Source organism: Kryptolebias marmoratus, linkage group LG6 (genome assembly GCF_001649575.2).
Source record: "Kryptolebias marmoratus isolate JLee-2015 linkage group LG6, ASM164957v2, whole genome shotgun sequence".
Classification (NCBI taxonomy): domain Eukaryota; kingdom Metazoa; phylum Chordata; class Actinopteri; order Cyprinodontiformes; family Rivulidae; genus Kryptolebias; species Kryptolebias marmoratus.
Window position 1 is genome coordinate 582,277 of NC_051435.1, and position 18,147 is coordinate 600,423.

The 18,147-nt window shown below is 46.4% G+C and overlaps 2 protein-coding genes across 6 annotated transcripts in view; both read left to right on the forward strand.

The window, feature by feature from the left end:
• Nucleotides 1-14,144, forward strand: part of ccdc141 (coiled-coil domain containing 141) — a 27,695-nt gene extending 13,551 nt beyond the window's left edge. For 2 of the 5 annotated variants that reach the window (XM_037976005.1, XM_037976006.1), the window contains exons 3-23: nt 492-614; nt 721-924; nt 1,383-1,479; nt 1,768-1,967; nt 2,241-2,480; nt 2,780-3,748; nt 3,986-4,144; nt 4,217-4,339; nt 4,661-4,858; nt 5,528-5,668; nt 5,782-5,916; nt 7,464-7,604; nt 8,302-8,490; nt 8,568-8,751; nt 8,891-9,003; nt 9,133-9,288; nt 9,358-9,494; nt 10,078-10,315; nt 10,487-10,794; nt 10,897-12,186; nt 13,136-14,144. In XM_037976005.1, the coding sequence (XP_037831933.1) occupies nt 492-614; nt 721-924; nt 1,383-1,479; nt 1,768-1,967; nt 2,241-2,480; nt 2,780-3,748; nt 3,986-4,144; nt 4,217-4,339; nt 4,661-4,858; nt 5,528-5,668; nt 5,782-5,916; nt 7,464-7,604; nt 8,302-8,490; nt 8,568-8,751; nt 8,891-9,003; nt 9,133-9,288; nt 9,358-9,494; nt 10,078-10,315; nt 10,487-10,794; nt 10,897-12,186; nt 13,136-13,958 (6,168 nt within the window). In that variant the 3' untranslated portion in view covers nt 13,959-14,144. The remainder of the gene's footprint in view (nt 1-491; nt 615-720; nt 925-1,382; nt 1,480-1,767; nt 1,968-2,240; nt 2,481-2,779; nt 3,749-3,985; nt 4,145-4,216; nt 4,340-4,660; nt 4,859-5,527; nt 5,669-5,781; nt 5,917-7,463; nt 7,605-8,301; nt 8,491-8,567; nt 8,752-8,890; nt 9,004-9,132; nt 9,289-9,357; nt 9,495-10,077; nt 10,316-10,486; nt 10,795-10,896; nt 12,187-13,135) is intronic. The other 3 variants (XM_037976009.1, XM_037976008.1, XM_037976007.1) reach the window with 3 other exon arrangements.
• Nucleotides 1-18,147, forward strand: part of LOC112451394 (titin) — a gene marked incomplete at its 3' end in the record, with an annotated part of 470,585 nt that overhangs the window by 434,092 nt on the left and 18,346 nt on the right. The gene's annotated exons all lie outside the window — the stretch shown is intronic.

The following is an 18,147-nucleotide window of genomic DNA, read 5'->3' on the forward strand; positions in this document are numbered from 1 at the left end:
CCCCAGGCTAACAGAACCTGGGTTCACCAGGCTAACAGAACCTGGGTTCACCAGGTTAACAGAACCTGAGTCCACCAAGCTAACAGAACCTGGGTCCACCAGGTTAACAGAACCTGAGTCCACCAGGCTAACAGAACCTGGGTCCACCAGGCTAACAGAACCTGGGTTCACCAGGCTAACAGAACCTGGGTCCACCAGGCTAACAGAACCTGGGTCCACCAGGCTAACAGAACCTGGGTCCACCAGGCTAACAGAACCTGGGTCCACCAGGCTAACAGAACCTGGGTTCACCAGGTTAACAGAACCTGGGTTCACCAAGCTAACAGAACCTGGGTCCACCAGGCTAACAGAACCTGAGTCCACCAGGCTAACAGAACCTGGGTCCACCAGGCTAACAGAACCTGGGTCCAGCTGCTCTTGCTGATGTTTTTCTGTTCAGCACGGCTCATAAAAATGAATAAACAGCTCTTCATCTGCGGTTCTGTTCTCAGAACGGCTCTCTGGTCCACCTGCAGCTGGTCCAGGTCCAACCAGGACTCTGTGAGATCGGATCGAACCAGGAGGAAAACCTGATCCTGATCCAGGATCACCAGCAGCTGCAGGACAAACTCCAGGTGCAGAACCACTCAGACCCAAACAGGAAGCATTTTCTGCAGCGGCTCATCGGAGACTAAAACCAGGCCTTTTGTTTTTACTCTTTAATGATCTGACTCATCTCAGAACCATGAGTCTGAAGTTCTGTCTGCCGTGGAGAAGAAGGGTCAGGAGGAGCCGAGGAAGAGGAGGAAGCAGGAGGAAGAGAAGGAGCTGAAGCAGGCGATGAAGGCGTCTCTGAGTGAAGGATGGCGTCTGCTCCTTCGGCTGATGGAGAGGCGCCTGGAGGTCCTGATGCTCGCTGCAGAGTTCCACCGCCGAGCGGCGCAGGTTGGTGTAGATAAAAACTAAGGTTTGTTGGGAGAACCATGAACCAACAAACAGGTTCTGGTCAAACAGTGCTGCTTTTCAGGTGCCTGACTCTCTCTGTTCATCTCTGATGTTTTACTGATCCAAGTCCCGTCAGAGAGACTCAGTCTGTCCTCTGTGGTCAAACAGCAGGTCTCTACCAAGGACATTTGGTCTCACATTCCTCAGGCGGTCCATGTGAGCCATTTGTTGTTGTTTTTTAAGCAGCAGCAGAGCCTCAGGGAGACTCCTGCCTGTAGCATCAAACCAACAGATTTATTCATGTTTTTACATCATTTCATGGTTTCTATCATTCATTTAGTTCAAATTTTTATTCAGGGTAATAATTATTTGGTATTAACCAAAGTAAACTTCACCTGAACAGTGATGTGTGAGGAACACTGTTCTTGTGTTTCTGGTAAACGTCCGTGTCGTTCCAGTTTTCTGCCAGCATCGCCAGGCTGGAGGATCTTCAGGTGAAACCAGAAGAAGACAAACTGACCGAGGTTCAGCGTTTATACGACTCCATGAGGAAAGGTAACCGGAGCTCCGGTTCAGTGTCGACATGAATATTTATATCTGGCTCTTGGCTGCAGAGACGGATTTAAATGTGTGAGGAGCTGCTGGTGGAACCCAGTTAAACTGCTCATCCTGTAAAATCCTGCAGACTTGTTCAAAGTCTGGGATTTCACCTGATTTTAAATGTATTCTGATGGGGTGTACCTGATTCTGATTTTTTAACTCCTAAACTTATCTGAGGTGGTTTGACCTGATTTTAACTCATTCCAGATGTTTGAATCACTTCAGTTTGTGTTTGTTTTGCAGATCTTCTGGGGAAGTCCCTGCAGGTCTTAACCAGCAGCAGCGTTCTGCTGCAGAAACTCAGACAGCTGCAGAGGAGCGAGGCCATCCAGAGGAGAGGAGGAGTTCTGCAGGACCAGGAGGACCGGGAGGACTGGGAGGAGGACCAGGAGGACCCGGAGGAGGACCAGGAGGACCCGGAGGAGGACCAGGAGGACCGGGAGGTAAGTCTTCATGAAGATCCGACAGAAACATTAACAGACCAGTTCATGTTTGGGTTGTTTCTCTGATGGAGCGGTCTTAGTCAGATCTTCAGAGATGTTTGAGTTTTGACTCCTATAAACTCTGATTTGTTTGTTCATTTTTCAGCAGAACTTCATAAAATAAAAATAAACTGTTTTAAAATCCTCCGAAGGGTTTTCTCTTTTCTGAGTGTTGAGTTGTGATCTGATGCTTCCTGCCTCCTGATGAAGCTTTGGTCTGCTGCCTCCTCCCAGGGTTCCCAGGGTTCCCTGAGTTCTCAGGGTTCTCAGGGCTCCCAGGGCTCCCAGGGCTCCCAGGGCTCCCAGGGCTCCCAGGGCTCCCGGTCCAGCTGGGGATCTGTGTTGAGGCTGGAGGAGCTGGTGGAGATGCTGCAGGATCGGAGGCGAACAGCCGACCAGGTTTTCAGGCTGCAGCTCCAACAGGCAGAGAAGGTCCAGAGGACCAAGGAAGAGTCCAAAAGAACTGGTTCTGAAGTGAGTCACAACTCCAACCTCCAGGTCTGAGAACAAAATGTTTTCTTCAAACATGAACAACCACTTTAATCAGAATTTAATTTTCAGAAACTCTTCTGTAAATGCTGAACCGATCAGCGTGGTCCAAACGGTTTTCACTTCCTGTTTCCTGTTTCCTGTTTCCTAACATCCATCCTGAGCTTCAGGCTGCGACACGTTTCTGTTCAGATCTGAAACTGATCCAGGTTTTTAGAAAACCATTTAAAGACTTTAAACTGAACATAAACCTGTTCTTCTTGTCTGGATCATCTTTCTACCAGCAGCTTCCAGAACCACAAGACGGGAGTCTCCTGGACCATAACCAGCAGTCTGGATCCACATCAGCAGACCGATCCAGAAACCTGGAGCCTGATGGAATGTCTGAGTCAGGATCCACTTCAGACCTGCAGACTGAATCCAGAACAGACCAGAAACCAAAAACCCAGTCAGAGGCACCAGGAAATCCAGACCTACAGCCTGGATCCAGACCACAACAGACAGTGGACCTTCAGTCTGGATCAAGACCAGATGTGAAACCAGAATCTGGGTCTCACCTGAACACTGAATCTGGACCAGATCAAACCAGAGACTTTAAGTCCAGATCCAAATTAAATGGTCTCTCAGAGAAAAACAGAAAGTTCAGTTGGGGTTCCGGATCAGATCTGAAGACCAGAATCCTGAAGTCCAGATTTAGATCAGAGCAAACCACTGAAACCAGATCAAAGTCTGGAGAGGTTCCCGTTGAACCTGCAACAGAAAAGGAGCCTAGACCTGGATCAGAAAAGACCAGAGACCTGCAGCCTGAGTCCAGATCAGCTGAAAACAAAGACCTGTTAGACCTGCAGACACATTCTGGATCACAAGAGACCAAAGTCCCTCAATCTGGTTTTAGATCAGATTTGGAGAAGATATCTAGATCTGAAGTACCAGGATCTGGATCAGGTCTGAGATCAACATCTAGGTCACAGGAGAGGAAGGATCTAAGACCTGGACCTGGATCAAATCAGACCATAAAACAGCAACTGGATTCCAGACCAACAGAGACCAGAGACCATCTGTCCAGTTTCAGACCAGTCCTGAAAACCAGACCAGACGAGCAGTCCACATCAGGTTCTGATGAAAAGGATGGATCCAGATCAGAGAAAACCAGAACCCAGCAGTTAGGATCCAGATCAGAGGAGATCAGAACCCAGCAGTCAGGATCCAGATCAGAGGAGATCAGAACCCAGCAGTCAGGATCCAGATCAGAGGTGAGTACCTGGTTCAGGTGAAACGATGAAAGTTTTAATATTTTGATCAAATTCACACATTTCTGGTTTTAAATAAAACAATTTGAGACCTCATCTGGGACTGGTGTGAGACCTGATCTGGGACTGATCTGGGACTGATGTGAGACCTGGTCTGAGACTGGTCTGAGACTGGTCTGGGACTGGTGTGAGCCCTGATCTGGGACTGATCTGGGCCTGGTCTGGTTCTGAATGTTTCAGGTCTCTGGATCGGGTCAGAACCTGGGCTCGGTGGAACAGCGGGCGATGCAGCGACTCGATGAAACTGAAAATGAGCTGCAGACTCACCAGCAGATGGAGATCCAGCAGGACCAGGAGGACGAGATGTTCTGCAGGAGGAACCCGGAGAAACTCATGAAGGTATGAGGTTCTGTTTGGGTCTGGACTGGTGAACAGCTGACGGGGTTTTGTGTCAGAACTGTTTGTTGTCAGACCCTGCAGGACCTGAAGTGTGTCTCAGAGCTGCTGGACTCCTGCACTCGGATGGATCTGGGTTCAGACCCGCAGACCTCCAGGCTGCTGGAGCGCTTCAAACAGGCAGAACCACATTTCAGGGTAAGAACCGGTCCATGGAGGACTGGGGGGGTTGTTGTCGATGAAGGTCTAAAATAATTTTAAATGGTAGAAGTTACCGTCTGCCCCGGTCTCGTCTTATTCAGAACTTTGTTTTGGATCCACAGTGATGTCTTCATGTCTGATGTCTGAGTTCTCTCCACTTCTCTGTGTTTGGGGTTCTGAAGACATCTTGGACCACATGGACCTGAACATCTGTTGGGACATTTGGGTTGACTTTGGGACAAACTGAACCTTCTGGTTCTGAACTGAAGCAGGCGCTGCGGTGTTCCCTCACTCCTGTTGTGTCTCTGTCCTCTGCAGCAGCTGGACTCTGAGGTGGACCACATGCTGCAGAACCGGGACAGTCTGAGAGGTGTCCCGGTCCAGATCCAGGTCCAGGTCCAAGTGGAGGAGGGTCTGTCAGAGCTGCTTAAGTTGCGGCAGACAGTGAAGGACAAGATTCATCAGAGCGAGTCCATCCTGAACCTGACCAGGAGCTTTCACCTCACAGCCAATCAGGTGAGAGGAGCTGAACCGGAGAAAAATCCAGAATCTGGATCTTTAAAGACTGAAACAAATGACAACTGTCAGGTTCTTAAGATCCTCCTGCAGCAGAACCTTGGGTGGAGAAGAACCATCAGACCGTTTTATTTCTGCAGAGAAAACACTGATCTGCAGGACCCAGCAGCACCCAACATCTGATTGATCTCCACACAAAGTAGGTCGCATTAGCAGTTAACATTAGCAGGGTTCAGATACAGGATCCAGATCCAGGGTCCAGATACAGGTCCAGATACAGGGTCCAGATTCAGGGTCCAGATCCAGGTCCAGATACAGGTCCAGATACAGGATCCAAATTCAGGGTCCAGATCCAGGTCCAGATCCAGGGTCCAGATCCAGGTCCAGATCCAGGGTGCAGATCCAGGGTCCAGATCCAGGGTCCAGATCCAGGGTCCAGATCCAGGATCCCGAGTCCGGGTCTCTGTGCGGTGTTAGAACGTGTTGTTTTATTGTTGCTTCAAACATTCAGAGGAAAAAAGAAAAGAATTAGTTTGAATCGATCCTGAACCCATCTGTAAATATGATCATGCTCTGAACTCAAACAGGATCAATCGGTTCTGAAGTAATGACAATCGGACCTTCAGAACCTCATTAATCTACATGTTGATGTCTGTCTTCTGAGTCCAGTTGGACCTGCTGCTTCAGTCAGAACCCACCAGAACTTCCACTGAGCTGAGTCAGTACCAAGAGGCCCGGCAGCAGATCCAGAACCTCCTTAAAACCACGCTGACACTGAAGACGGACATCTGTACCACCGTCACTCAGACTGTACGAACAAACACACCTTTTAAATCAGAACCAGCGGTCCAGTTTGTTCCTCATCCGGTCCGAGGTTCTGGTTTCACCTGCAGCTGTGTCCGCTCCTCTTCCTGCTGTTCCAGGGTTCTGCAGGTTTCCGGGTCGAGCAGCTGGAGGCCCGTCTGGGGTCTCTGGACTCTCTCTGTGAGTCGTGGCTGAAGGAAGCAGCTGGACAGGAAGAGAAGCTGCCTCACCTGCTGAACGATGACATCATCCAGGTGAGGCAGGTGGAGGTCCATCCCAAGGGTCATTGGAACCATTAGTATAAAGGGTCATCAGAACCATGTGACTGAGACAGTTTTCAGAAATTTTAAAAGCTAAAGTTGAAATTGTTTGTTGTGACCAGCAGGGGGCGCTGCTGTTCTTCCTCTGAATTAACAGATTTATTCTGATTTGTCAGGTTCATTAAATTAAACTTATCGTTTCAGTTTTTATTCAGAAGAATAAATGAAATATGAACAACCTCTTTGATTATTAATGATTATTATTAATGACGGATGTTTGATTATTAACATCCGTCTGAAGCTCTGACTGTAAAACCTGTTAAAGATCTAAAACCTCAGATCAGTCATGGAAACTTTCTGTGACCCGTTTAGACTCTGAATGATGTTTCTGTCCCGTCCAGCCTCTGGTTCTGTTCAGCGGAGACACGGATCTGTCTCAGTGTGGACAAATGTGTCTCAGCTGTCCTCAGCTGACAGATCAGACACCCGACACTCCTCCCTTCTGAGACAGAAACATCTCGCTGCTCTAAAAATACTCATCAAAGCTTCTTGTCCACGCAGCAGCATCAACAACAAGCTGACCCGTTGGAGCGGTTCTGACCCGGATCCAACAGAACAACCTTCAAACGCTGTTATTGTTGAAGTCAAACTTGTTGATCTTTGCTTTAATTTTCTACAGGAACCAGGAGATGAACCTGTTTGTGTTTCATAAACAACAGATTCATCACGTCTCTGTGGACTCAACAGGTTCTGGTTCTGGTTCTGGTTCTGACTGAAAGAATCTAAGATTTTATTGTTATGGTCGTTAACAAACCAGCTGAAACAATGACCAGATTAGGTCAGTCTCTGTTTCTGTAAAAAAAAAAAAAAAGCAGGGGTTCTGTCACTGCTTATTGTTCTGATCCAGTTTGGTTCTGGTCTCTGAAGAAGCTCCACACTCTGTAGAACCAGGACAGAGATCCTGTTTGGATCAGAACCAGAGTCCTCAGAGAACGCTTTAGCTCATGATCCACACTGTTCAGTGAAACTTCTCCTCAGAACTTTATCAGAACCAATAAAAGTTAGGGGTTAGCCCCCCCTTATCTTCGGGACCTTTTAAAATTCCGGTCTGTGTCCAGAACTTTACGATCAAATAATCCGTTATTACTGACAGTTCCTCGGACTCGACTTAAGAGGAAAGGAGATGGAGCTTTTTCTGTTGCTGCTCCTGTTTTATGGAATAATTTACCTTTCCAGATTAGATCTGCCCACAGCCTGGATCATTTTAAATCGCTTCTTAAAACTCAGTTTTACTCTTTGCCATTTAATTGATGTATTGTTTTGTGCTTAGTTTTATTATTTGTGTTACCGTTCTTGTACAGCACTTTGGTGCAGTTTTATACCTGTTTTTAGAGTGCTATATAAATAAATTTGACATTGACATTGAAAAGAACCTAAGGCGGGTTCTGATTGGACAGAGTGTGTTTCTATAGGGACCCATCAGGAACCAGATGAAGGAACACCTGAGATGTTTGAACCTGTGTGATGTTCTCTTGTTTCAGCTGCGTGGCTCCTTTAAGGAGCTGAAGAAACGTTTCAGCAACTCAAAGTTTAACTTCCTGAAGCGGAATGACAGAACCAGGAACACCAAGGCCGTCCGGAACCAGCTGCAGCAGGTGGAGATCTTCCAGGAGAAGCTGCAGGTACCACAAGGAGGACCACGAGTCCAGAACCATCTGGGGTTTATCTGAGAACTAGATAAATAAGACCCACCATGGACCAGGTCAGGTTCTGGTCCTGGTTCTGGACTCAGGTTCTCAGTTTTCAGACCTTTATTGGAGACTGGAGGAGTTTGATCAGAAAACAGGACAGGAAGTGAAAAAGTCTGTCAGGTCCAAGATGAGATGATTTATAATCAGATGGTCCAAACAGCAGAACATTTGTTCTGAAACCTGAGGAAAATGAATCCAATAAGAACGCCCCCTGCTGTCCGTTCATCAGAATGCAGCGGTAAAACATTTTTTATTGGCTTTGCTTCTCAGACCTTAAGGCTACAGAGAAAACAATGACTCCTGAAATATTTCTCTTCAGAGCTGATTTTATTCATAAACTTTGAGGAACCAAAATATTTCATCACATCATGAGGAGATTAGTTGTTTTTAGTGCAGAAACCTTATAGTTTAAATAAAGTATTGTGCGTTTGGACCTACAGAACTCAGAACCACAGCCTAATGTTTGGTCCCACTGTGCTCAGAAGGTCAGGACCATCTAAGGAGCGGGACATGTTTGTCCTCTGGTGTCAGAAACGGACTGAAAGCTGAAAACCAGAGGTCGAACCCTGTTTGCTCTGGGACTCTGTGGGTTTGGGGTTTTGTAAATGTGGTTCTGTTGGTTCTGCAGGCGCTCAGGAAACGCGTGCACAGTGTGTCGGCCCGTCTGGGGTCAGAGGTGAAGGACGGGGCCGTGGCCCGGCAAGTGGAGGACGCCGCCAACGAGCTGCAGAGACAAATGGGAGAGTTTGAACGAAACGTCTGTGAGCACCAGAAAACCCTGGACCTGACCTGCAGACTGCAGCTGGCCATTGAGGAGGTACCGCCCCTGATCCGGGTCAGTCAGAACCATCCATCGGACCATTATCTGACCCACTTGTTGCTCTGCATCCACAGCATCAGTTCTGGTATGAAGAGGCGAGCGCCACCATTGCTCGGGTCGGGAAGTTTTCTCTGGAGTGTCGTGTAGCAGAAGCTGCGTCGGTTCTGTTCCGTCAGTTTGAGAAGTTCGTTTGGCCCACGGTTCCTCAGCAGGAGGAGAGGATCAGGCAGATCACAGAGCTGGCTGTCAGGCTGCACGGTGCGTAGGAACACAGGAAACAGGAGGCTTTTATTCTGAAAAACATCCTTCCAACAGCTTTTTTATAATGGTAATATTTCCAACACCAGGTGTTTTAAAGGCACAAGGAAACGAGTGTAAAGTGTCCGTTGTGTTTCAGGGGTGGAGGAGGGTCAGCGCTACATCGAGAAGATGGTCAGTAAACACTCAGAGATGGTGGAGTCCATCAGACAGCTGAGCCACAAACTGATGAAGCTGGAGGCCAAACTGAAGGTGAACAAACTTCATGCTCCAGAACCAGAGGACATCTGATGTTTGATGTTTCCTTCCACATCAGAGACTTTAGTCTGGATTTATTTAACCAGACGAAGTCAGAGCTTAACATCACTGTGATGTTTTCAGCTGCAGAGTCTGAAACAGCAGCAGAATGATGAAGAGAAGGAGGTAAAGGAGGATGAAGACGAGGAGAGAAGCAGAGAGGAAGAGAAGAAGGAAAAGAGGAAGAAGATCCAGAAGGAACTGAAGGATAACCGCAGCTCCCAGGAAGCTGCTGACATGGTAACAGCAGCTTAAAATGATCTAATTTATTAGGAGTATCAGATGGCAACACAAGTCCTTTGATTCCAGCATGAGCTGAAAGAGACAGGCCACACCCCTGAACTGACTGCAAAGCATGATGGGAAAGAGTCTTCTGCAGCCAATAGGAAGGGTCCATTAAAGAGAAGCGAGGAGGCAGACAGAGGGACGGTCGACTCAGAGAGCAGGTTGGTACCAACACCTGTTTGATCACCTGACATCTCTCAGGTTCATCCATTTGATCAAGGAGCATCTCTCGGGTACCATCGTTTGTCCACTTCCGGGGTACGTCCCTTTGACGTCCCTTTGACGTCCCTTTGACGTCCATTTGATGTCCCTTTCCTGTGATGCCTGTTTGATTACGTCACATCTCAGGTCAACAGTTTGTCCACACATTGTCTCTCAGGTCCACTGTTTGTCCACACATTGTGTCTCAGGTCAACAGTTTGTCCACACATTGTCTCTCAGGTCCACTGTTTGTCCACACATTGTGTCTCAGGTCAACGGTTTGTCCACACATTATGTCTCAGGTCAACAGTTTATCCACATATTGTGTCTCAGGTCCACTGTTTGTCCACACATTGTCTCTAAGGTCAACAGTTTGTCCACACATTGTCTCTGAGGTCAACAGTCTGATCTTGTGTCATCTCTCAGGTGCATACGTTCATTCAGGTTCTTCTGTTTGATCACATGACGTCTTGAGGATTTAGAATCATGTAGACTGTAAGAAGAAGAGACAGAAACCCACATCTGTCTCTGTTTGAACTTCAGACAGTCATGCTGTGGAAGTTTCACCTCCTCCTACTGCTCCACCCTCAGCATGTCCTGCTCCCCCCTGGAGGCCAACCGACTGGTTCACACCATCCACAGCCAATCCCAGCTCGTCACCACTGAGACCCAGGCCACATCCCCTCTGTCTATCATTGGTCCATTCTGTGACGTCCAGAAGGAATTTGAGGAAGAGATAAAAGAAGAACAACAGGCGGCCTCAGACCTGAATCCACTACAGGTGAATTAAAGTCCTCAAAACAGAATACTTTCAGGTTGTTTTCTTCTCTCAGTCACATTTTGTGTTCCAAAACACACTGATGGGCTCCACCTCTATGCTGATGATACTCCACTTTATATCTGACTTTTCAGAGCTTTTTCAAACTAAACATTTCATTTGAATTTTACCCAGAATGCTTCAGCACATGCAGAGTTCCAACAACACGAGGCGATGATGGAGGACTTTCTTTCTAACGATGAATATGACTGTGCATCACCTGACGACATCTCCCTGCCACCGCTGGCAGAGACGCCAGAGTCCAACATGTTCCAGTCCGATATCGAGGATGGCTTCTGTTTCAGTTCTCACAGCATCCACGTCAGTCAGTTCAGCCACCAGTCCCACCCTCAGGCAGAACTAACTGGAACCGGTCCTGGTGCTGTCCCACAGCAGGCAGAGAGCTGTCCGACGCCTCCAGTCAGTCTTCACAGCAGCACAAGGTCTGTATGGGAGCAGGTGGTTTATCTTCAGTCCAGCTTTGAACACTTCTGTCTCATGAATTCACTGTCCAGTTGTAAGATTCTGTTTTTGACATGTCTCAGGTTCAGATCAGAGTCCAGGTCTTTCCTTCAGAGTCCGTCAACAGTTCCTGCTCCAAGACTCTTCACCAGCACTCTGTGCACCATCCTGAAGACCAGAGAGTCCAGCACAAATAATCAGAGTGCTGACTTGGACAACCCTGAACCGAGACCCCCACCAGGGTCTAACCCAGTCTATGAGAGCAATGCACCACATGGTTCAGGAGACACTGGTTTCCACAGACCCAGCTCTAATTCTCCTCAAAGTACCACAGTCATTTATAAAAACAAGAGCTCAACAGAACCTCTTTATGGCTTGAAGAGTAAGTCCCAACAGGACATGAAGTCCATCAAAAGTCCAAGAGAACCCACAGGTCAAAGGGATGGTCTCACCAAGACCAGAACCAGTTTGGTTACCCAGCAGAACTTTGAATTCAAGTCCTTGTTTTTAAATAATCATTGTGTTGAGACAAAGGGCTGTACTTCATCTCTGAGAGGAACCAACCCACAGTCTGATCCAGTCCCCAAGGCTGAAGGACACTCCCAGAGTTCCAGTCCTACAGATCCGGTCCCCCATAAAAACTCCACTCATCCAAAGGACACTGATCCTCTTGAACCTTCTGAAATCACCCTCACAAGTTCATCAAACCCTCAAGACAGGAATCTTCCACAGTTGTCCACAGGTTCCAGGAGTGACCCGGATCAAGTTGCACCTCCCTCCCAAAACAAATCCAAAGATAGCAGTCTTACCACAACCACTGGTGTCACCCAGGAGACTGTCTTCTGCCAGGTGTCCCCCTCAGACAGGTTCTGTTCCAACAGTTCTTCACAACCAAACGGTGTCAACAACATGAGTATCAGCAGGAGGAGCCTCCACACAGTCTGCTCCTTCCACGAGTCCCTGACCTCCTCCCCTGCCCAGCAGTGTGTGCATGGCCCCAGCATGAGTTCCAGCAGCTCAGCCCGGCCTGCTGGTCCTCCTCAGACTCAAGCTTTGGCTCATCCAGCTAACCTGCATGTCACACTCACCTCCTCTCTACTCCATCTACTAACTCCACCCAAAGACCCTGACATCTGTCAGCCCATAGTCGTCCGCGAGGAGATCAGGCTTACACCTCAGATCCAGGGGCCTCCCATTCCTCCTCCGCTTCCTCCTCCTCCTCAGGCTCAGGCAGAGTCTCTGCCACTGGGGAAGGTCTCTAGACCCGGTCCTCCCTGCTTCACCAGGCCCCTGTCTCAAGCCACGGTCATGGAGGGTTCTCCTGTGACATTAGAGGTGGAGGTGATGGGAAACCCAGAGCCGAGGCTCTCCTGGTGGGTAGCATACAACCATCTGCATGGTAACACACAAGCTTGAGATCATTAACAACACGCCTCATGGAAAGGCATCATTTATGTTTGTTTTAACGAGCTGTGGAGCCGAGTCATGCCTGCTATAAGTTTATATTTTACTTAGCATCATGCACATGTTCATCCTGTTAGTAATGACAACATGAACTCAACCTGAACATTAACCCTGACAGGTAATAGTTCAGATTACCCATAAAGCTAACACCAGGTTCAGACTGCCGGATCACATGATCCTGGTCTCCGTTCAGCCAACAGCTGTAGGTCACCATCTTCCACAAACTCAAAAACATTGAGAGACAACGAAGAAAGAATAGAAGATAGCAATAGAAACAATAAAACTAGCATTCTTTGAAGGAATGCTTATCGCCCGCCACCTTGCTTGATAGGAGTTTTAAATCAAGATGATCTTATTTTTAAAAATGGAGATTTATCATTATGGTCAAATCTTGACAGAGCTAGCATATTCTGTTGGAACTGTGTGTGTTGGGGGGGATGATGCTCAGCTATTACTACACCAATTTAGCTCAAATTGTAGCCATTTTTGTATTTCTTAAGCTTGATATGCTGTCATGGCCATCTTGAATTGAGTTGACTTCAAAAGTCAGATCAGTGGTTGATGTTTATTAAATGATATCACTGAAAGTTTTGTGTAAAACTTTAGTGTAAGAGGTGGTGGGCAATATGCATTCCATCAAAAACAAACACCCTCGGTCACATTTTATTGTGTTCTGCACTTTTCTCATGATATCAGTGTTTGCTTTAATCATCAGGTTTGTTAGGTGTCAGTGTGGTTTGTTTATGAGCACAGAAACACAGCAGCCAGAGAAGTTAACCCCCTCACACCTGCTCAGGTGATCAGGGCAGCAGCTGCTCTGTGAGTCTCTCTGACCTGCTGTCATCATGGTCGCTCCAGGTTTACAGGTGGAGACGAGTCGACCAGCGGCCCGGTCCTGGTGCCGCCCTCAGAGGACTCAGAACTACCTTCAGAGAAACTGAAACCACCCTCTGTGGACTTGACATCACCTCCAGAAGTCTTGGCACCACCCTTTATGGATTGGGCACCACCCTCAGTAGTTTTGGAACCACACTCAGTGGACTCAGATGTAAAACCAGCCTCAAAGGACTCAGAACTACCTTCAGAGAAACTCAAACCACTATCAGTGGACTGGGCACCACCTTCAGAGGACTTGACACCACCCTTAGAAGACTTGGTACCACACACTGTGGACTCAGCGTCCCCATTAGCAGACGTGGCACTGCCTATTATGAAATGGGCACCACTCCCAAAGGTTCTGGCACCAAACTTTGTGGATTGGGCACCATCTTCAGTAGCCTCTGCACCACCGTCAGTGGACTTGATGACTTTCTCTTCAGACTCTCTGCTTCCTTCATTGGACCTAACGATGGCCTTGGTAGACTCAGATCAGCCCACCTCCATTCCTGACTCTCTCCAGTTGGTGGAGAACAGTCCTGACTCTCTCCGGTCGATGGAGAACAGTCCTGACTCTCAGCGGTCGATGGAGAACAGTCCTGACTCTCAGCGGTCGATGGAGAACAGTCCTGACTCTCAGCGGTCGGTGGAGAACAGTCCTGACTCTCTCCGGTCGATGGAGAACAGTCCTGATGGTGATCAGTGGTTGGGCATTGAAGTGTTTGACATCATCAGTGAGGACTGGAACACCTGGTTTGGGACTCTATGTGTTCTGCTGTGGCTGATCTACCTGATCTTACTCTGAAAACGTAAAAAAACTTTATGTTCTGAGTTTAAGATACTTGTTAAATATCTCAGCAAGCATTTGACATGTGTGTTTGGGGCGGGTTCTTGTCTGTAAACGGACACGTGTGCCTGATTATTGTGATATTTAAATGTTCTGATATGATTTGAATACTTTGTGTGAATAAAACTGTCCCCTGCCTTGTGACTGTTTGGTTTGTGGTTCTGTTTCTGACTCAACAGGTTTCATCCAGGCTCCAGCCTGCCTTTAAAGGAAGGTTTCAGTGATTTTTGTAGAACCCATACTGGATTCAAACTGTGATATAAATGCAGCACATTTATGGTTCGGTTCGGGCTCTCAGAGTTTTGGCCAGCATGGCCACATTTGGACACAATGCTGGTTTTGTACCAACACCTTGACCTGTACCAGAGTCCTGAACACACCTGGATCAGGTAATTTCTTCCAGTTTATCAGTAATCAGCCAAAACACGAGGGTTTCTTTAAAAAATATTTAAAAATAAAGTGATGTTAACATCTAAAACTAAATGTTCTGCTTTGACTTTTGCACATTTCCTGTAAGAATGAAACTGACATTTATCTTACTAAAGACATTTATCTTACTTTTATCCTGAAAGGAGCATTGCTTTGTGATTATCTGACATACTTTTCTGCTCTAACCATTAAATGTTAAAAAAGCTACCTAAACCTGTGGAGGTAAAAACTATTTATACAAAATGAGTATAGTAATGTATTAAATTATATGTTACAACGGCCTGCCATAAGCGGTCATTACATTGTTTTCGTTTGAGTGAAGTTCTGGATTCTTAATATTTTTGTTCTTTTTAAGGTTCTTATTGATCATGATGAATTTAAATGCAGCCGAATTGATCCATCAGAGGTCGTGGTTATAATGCGTGGCTGTTGGTTTTGTGAAATGAAGAGTTTTGATTAAAAACAAGATTTTATCCGAGCGGAGCAGCGGATCGGAGCAGCTCTGACAGAGCCCGACAGTTAACACAGAAACTCACTAATCGGTTTTTCTCTCAGAGTTTCAGAAACATTTCAGCATCTGAGAACAAAACCTGTGAATGAGAAGAGTTTTATGGGTCATTCGGCTGAATTATAATGTTCTATAGGTAAGCCATAAGTACGGAGTCCCGTAAGAGACATTTCGTAAATAAATAGTGCGTTGCCTACAAGTTCCACTAACAGATAAATCTCTGGCTGAAAAAATACTTCACATTTTGTTTATTAACTCCAGGAAGTGTGAACTTGATCATCCTTTTCTGTGGAGCTGCTCGGTTACTACTTTAGAAAGTAACTTGTCAAAAACGAAGTTACTGCAAATGAACTTAATAACTGCAAACACGCCCCTAACGGGCCTCCGTAGATAACTGAGCTAATTACTAATTAGCCGCAGGTGTCTCCAGTCGGGAGCCCGAGGGCTCATTCCGGACACAACTGAGCTGAACAGGTAAAAAAGTTTGATGTTTAACCTGAAACTGTTAATTATTTGTTCATTTTTAGTTGTTTCTAGTTTGTTCCTGAGGTTAAACTGAAAACCAGGAGTGAACATGACTGCAGCTGAAGATCAGCAGCTTTTATCTCTGTCAGCTAAAGCTAGAAAAGTCCAGCAGAGGAGGAGGGGGAGGGGGGGGGGTTGATGATGATGATGATCTTTTCAGAAAGTAATCACTGCGTTCACAGCTGATTAACTTTGGAGTCAGCTTGATTCAAGATGGCTGCCACAGCCAAAGGACTCTAAAAACCCCAAACTGATTTGAAATAGATACAGACCTAGAATGTGGTGTGGAAGCTGAGACTGATCCCTAACACAGAGTTGGTCCAAGATCTTTGTTTGAAATTTGGAGTCAACTGTCTGTTAGCAAAATATCTCATGAACCACTGGATGGATTTTTAATCAACGCTGTAACTAAAAATCTGATTACTTTCAGCACGAGATATTTTACTAACAGACAAAAACCAAAATAAACCTATGCCGTTCAGCTGTGGGTGAACATGTCTTCCTGTGCCCCCCCTGTTAGAGGATCTGTGGGGGCGGCCATGATGGAAAAATAAATAATGTCAGATTTATTCCTGGACTTATAAAAATATAAAGTTAAATAGAAACTCTGTCTCTGCAGAGTTAAAGTCGTGTTTCTGCTCAGTTTGGGTCCAACAGAACCACAGGTTCTAAGTTTTGGACCCTTCTCTGACTGAACTCTGATTCCTCCACAGCAGCTGTGATGATGATGATGAGTCGTCGTCCTCATCCCATAATGCCCTGCAGCCTGACCAATCACAGGCCCCGCCCTGCGTGATGTCAGCGGGGTATAAAGAGTGCGGCGGCCGCCCGGGCCCCCCCTGAGCAGGGTCAGCGTTCCCGGCTGGAGGGACCGCTGTCAGGAGGAAAAACAGAACTACACGCCGCCGGCCTGTAGTTTTGTTTTTTTCTGAGGCCTTCCTGCACCACTCAGCTGCTCTTCTGGACTTTCTGACCCGGGTTCTGGATACAGACCTTCAGCTTCCTGCAGACCGCCCAGCTTTGGGCCCCCAGGCACCTTTGTGCACACAAGTGAGTGAAGTCTGTCAGCGTCAGTGTGATGTTTTCTCAGTTTTCAGGTTCTGGAGCGTGTTCGGCCGTTTGCTGCTGAAGGTGATGCAAGCATCCCAGAATAGCAGCCGAAGGTCGGATGGCTTTTTAAGGGAATCAGCAGCAGCAGCCGCGGGGCTATCACTGCTCAGATATGTGGCCCACATGGTGCCTGTCCGTCAAACTGAAGGGTGGGGGATATTTTTAGGTTCCCCCCCTCTGGGATCTGTGGGGTGATTGACAGCAGCAACATCTCTGTGAGGCTCTGAGTCAGGTTCTGTTTCAGGTTCTGATGGGGTTTATTTTCTCCTCCTGATCTGTCTTTAATCCCCCCAATCTCTTAAAGAATCCATCATCCTCATAAATGTTCTGATCGGTGGCTTCATCAGAACCTCTGAAACATTTTACTCTTCAGACCTTAAGATTTATTTTAGATTTTAGTTATTTAAAGAAAGCGGGGGAGGGGGGGATCTGGAAAAAGGTTCTTTGATTTCATCTTTATTTAAATCTTTAAACTTTCATTGAACCAGTTTTGACCAGAAAACATTTTAATGACATGAAGTTCAAACCATAAAGGTCTGAAATCCCCATCATTGAAATGAGATTAAGTTGGTTTTTGGGGGTTAAGATTCTGCTGCTTTTGGACCCGATTCTGACTGAGAGAAAGTGGATAATGTAAAGTTTACCCGAAAGTAAAACGTTTTTGCTGCAGTAAAGTTAAAACAATTAAAATCAAATTCCAAAACCTTCAGTGAGGGGAAAACAGCTCAGGGTGAAAATAAAAGAATCGCTGAGATGTTTTTATTTTGCTCTCGTTTAGAGAAAACATCTCAAACTGGTTCTGGAGACGGTGAAAGTCTTCAGAACCACCTCTGTTCAGATAGGGAGTCCAGAACCAGAACCAGTTCTAAGGTCTGTAGAACTGGTTTCAGAGGAACTTTAAAATCCTGCTGGAAGGTTCTAACCAGATCTTGGTTCTGTTCTGTCGGAACGTTCTGAAGCAAAGAAATAAATAAAGTTATGAAGAGAAATAAATTCATGAAATGGTTCAAAAGAAAAATAAAAAAAAGTTTGTTTTTTTTTAAACTAAAACCAAACATTTGATTTTCATTGTTTGACAAAACTGTTCAACATAAAATATATTTACAGATTTAACTTCCCAAACACTCAAACAAAAAGAACAGTTAGAACAGAACAAGATCAACAGGAACCTGTTTAAGGTGGAACCAGTTCATGATTTTCAAACTTTAGTCTCTGGATTTAAAATATTTCTTTCTGCTCTGAGATAAAAACAGATAAATGATAATAAACTCAAAATGAGAGATTTTTACAGGTTTTAAGGTTAAATGGGTCAGACTGGGTCCATGTTGTGTCAGACTGGGTCCATGTTGGGTCAGACTGGGTCCATGTTGGGTCAGACTGGGTCCATGTTGGGTCAGACTGGGTCCATGTTGGGTCAGACTTAGTCAATCTGGGTCAGACTGGGTCCATGTTGTGTCAGACTGGGTCCATGTTGTGTCAGACTGGGTCCATGTTGTGTCAGACTGGGTCCATGTTGTGTCAGACTGGGTCCATGTTGGGTCAGACTTAGTCAATCTGGGTCAGACTGGGTCCATG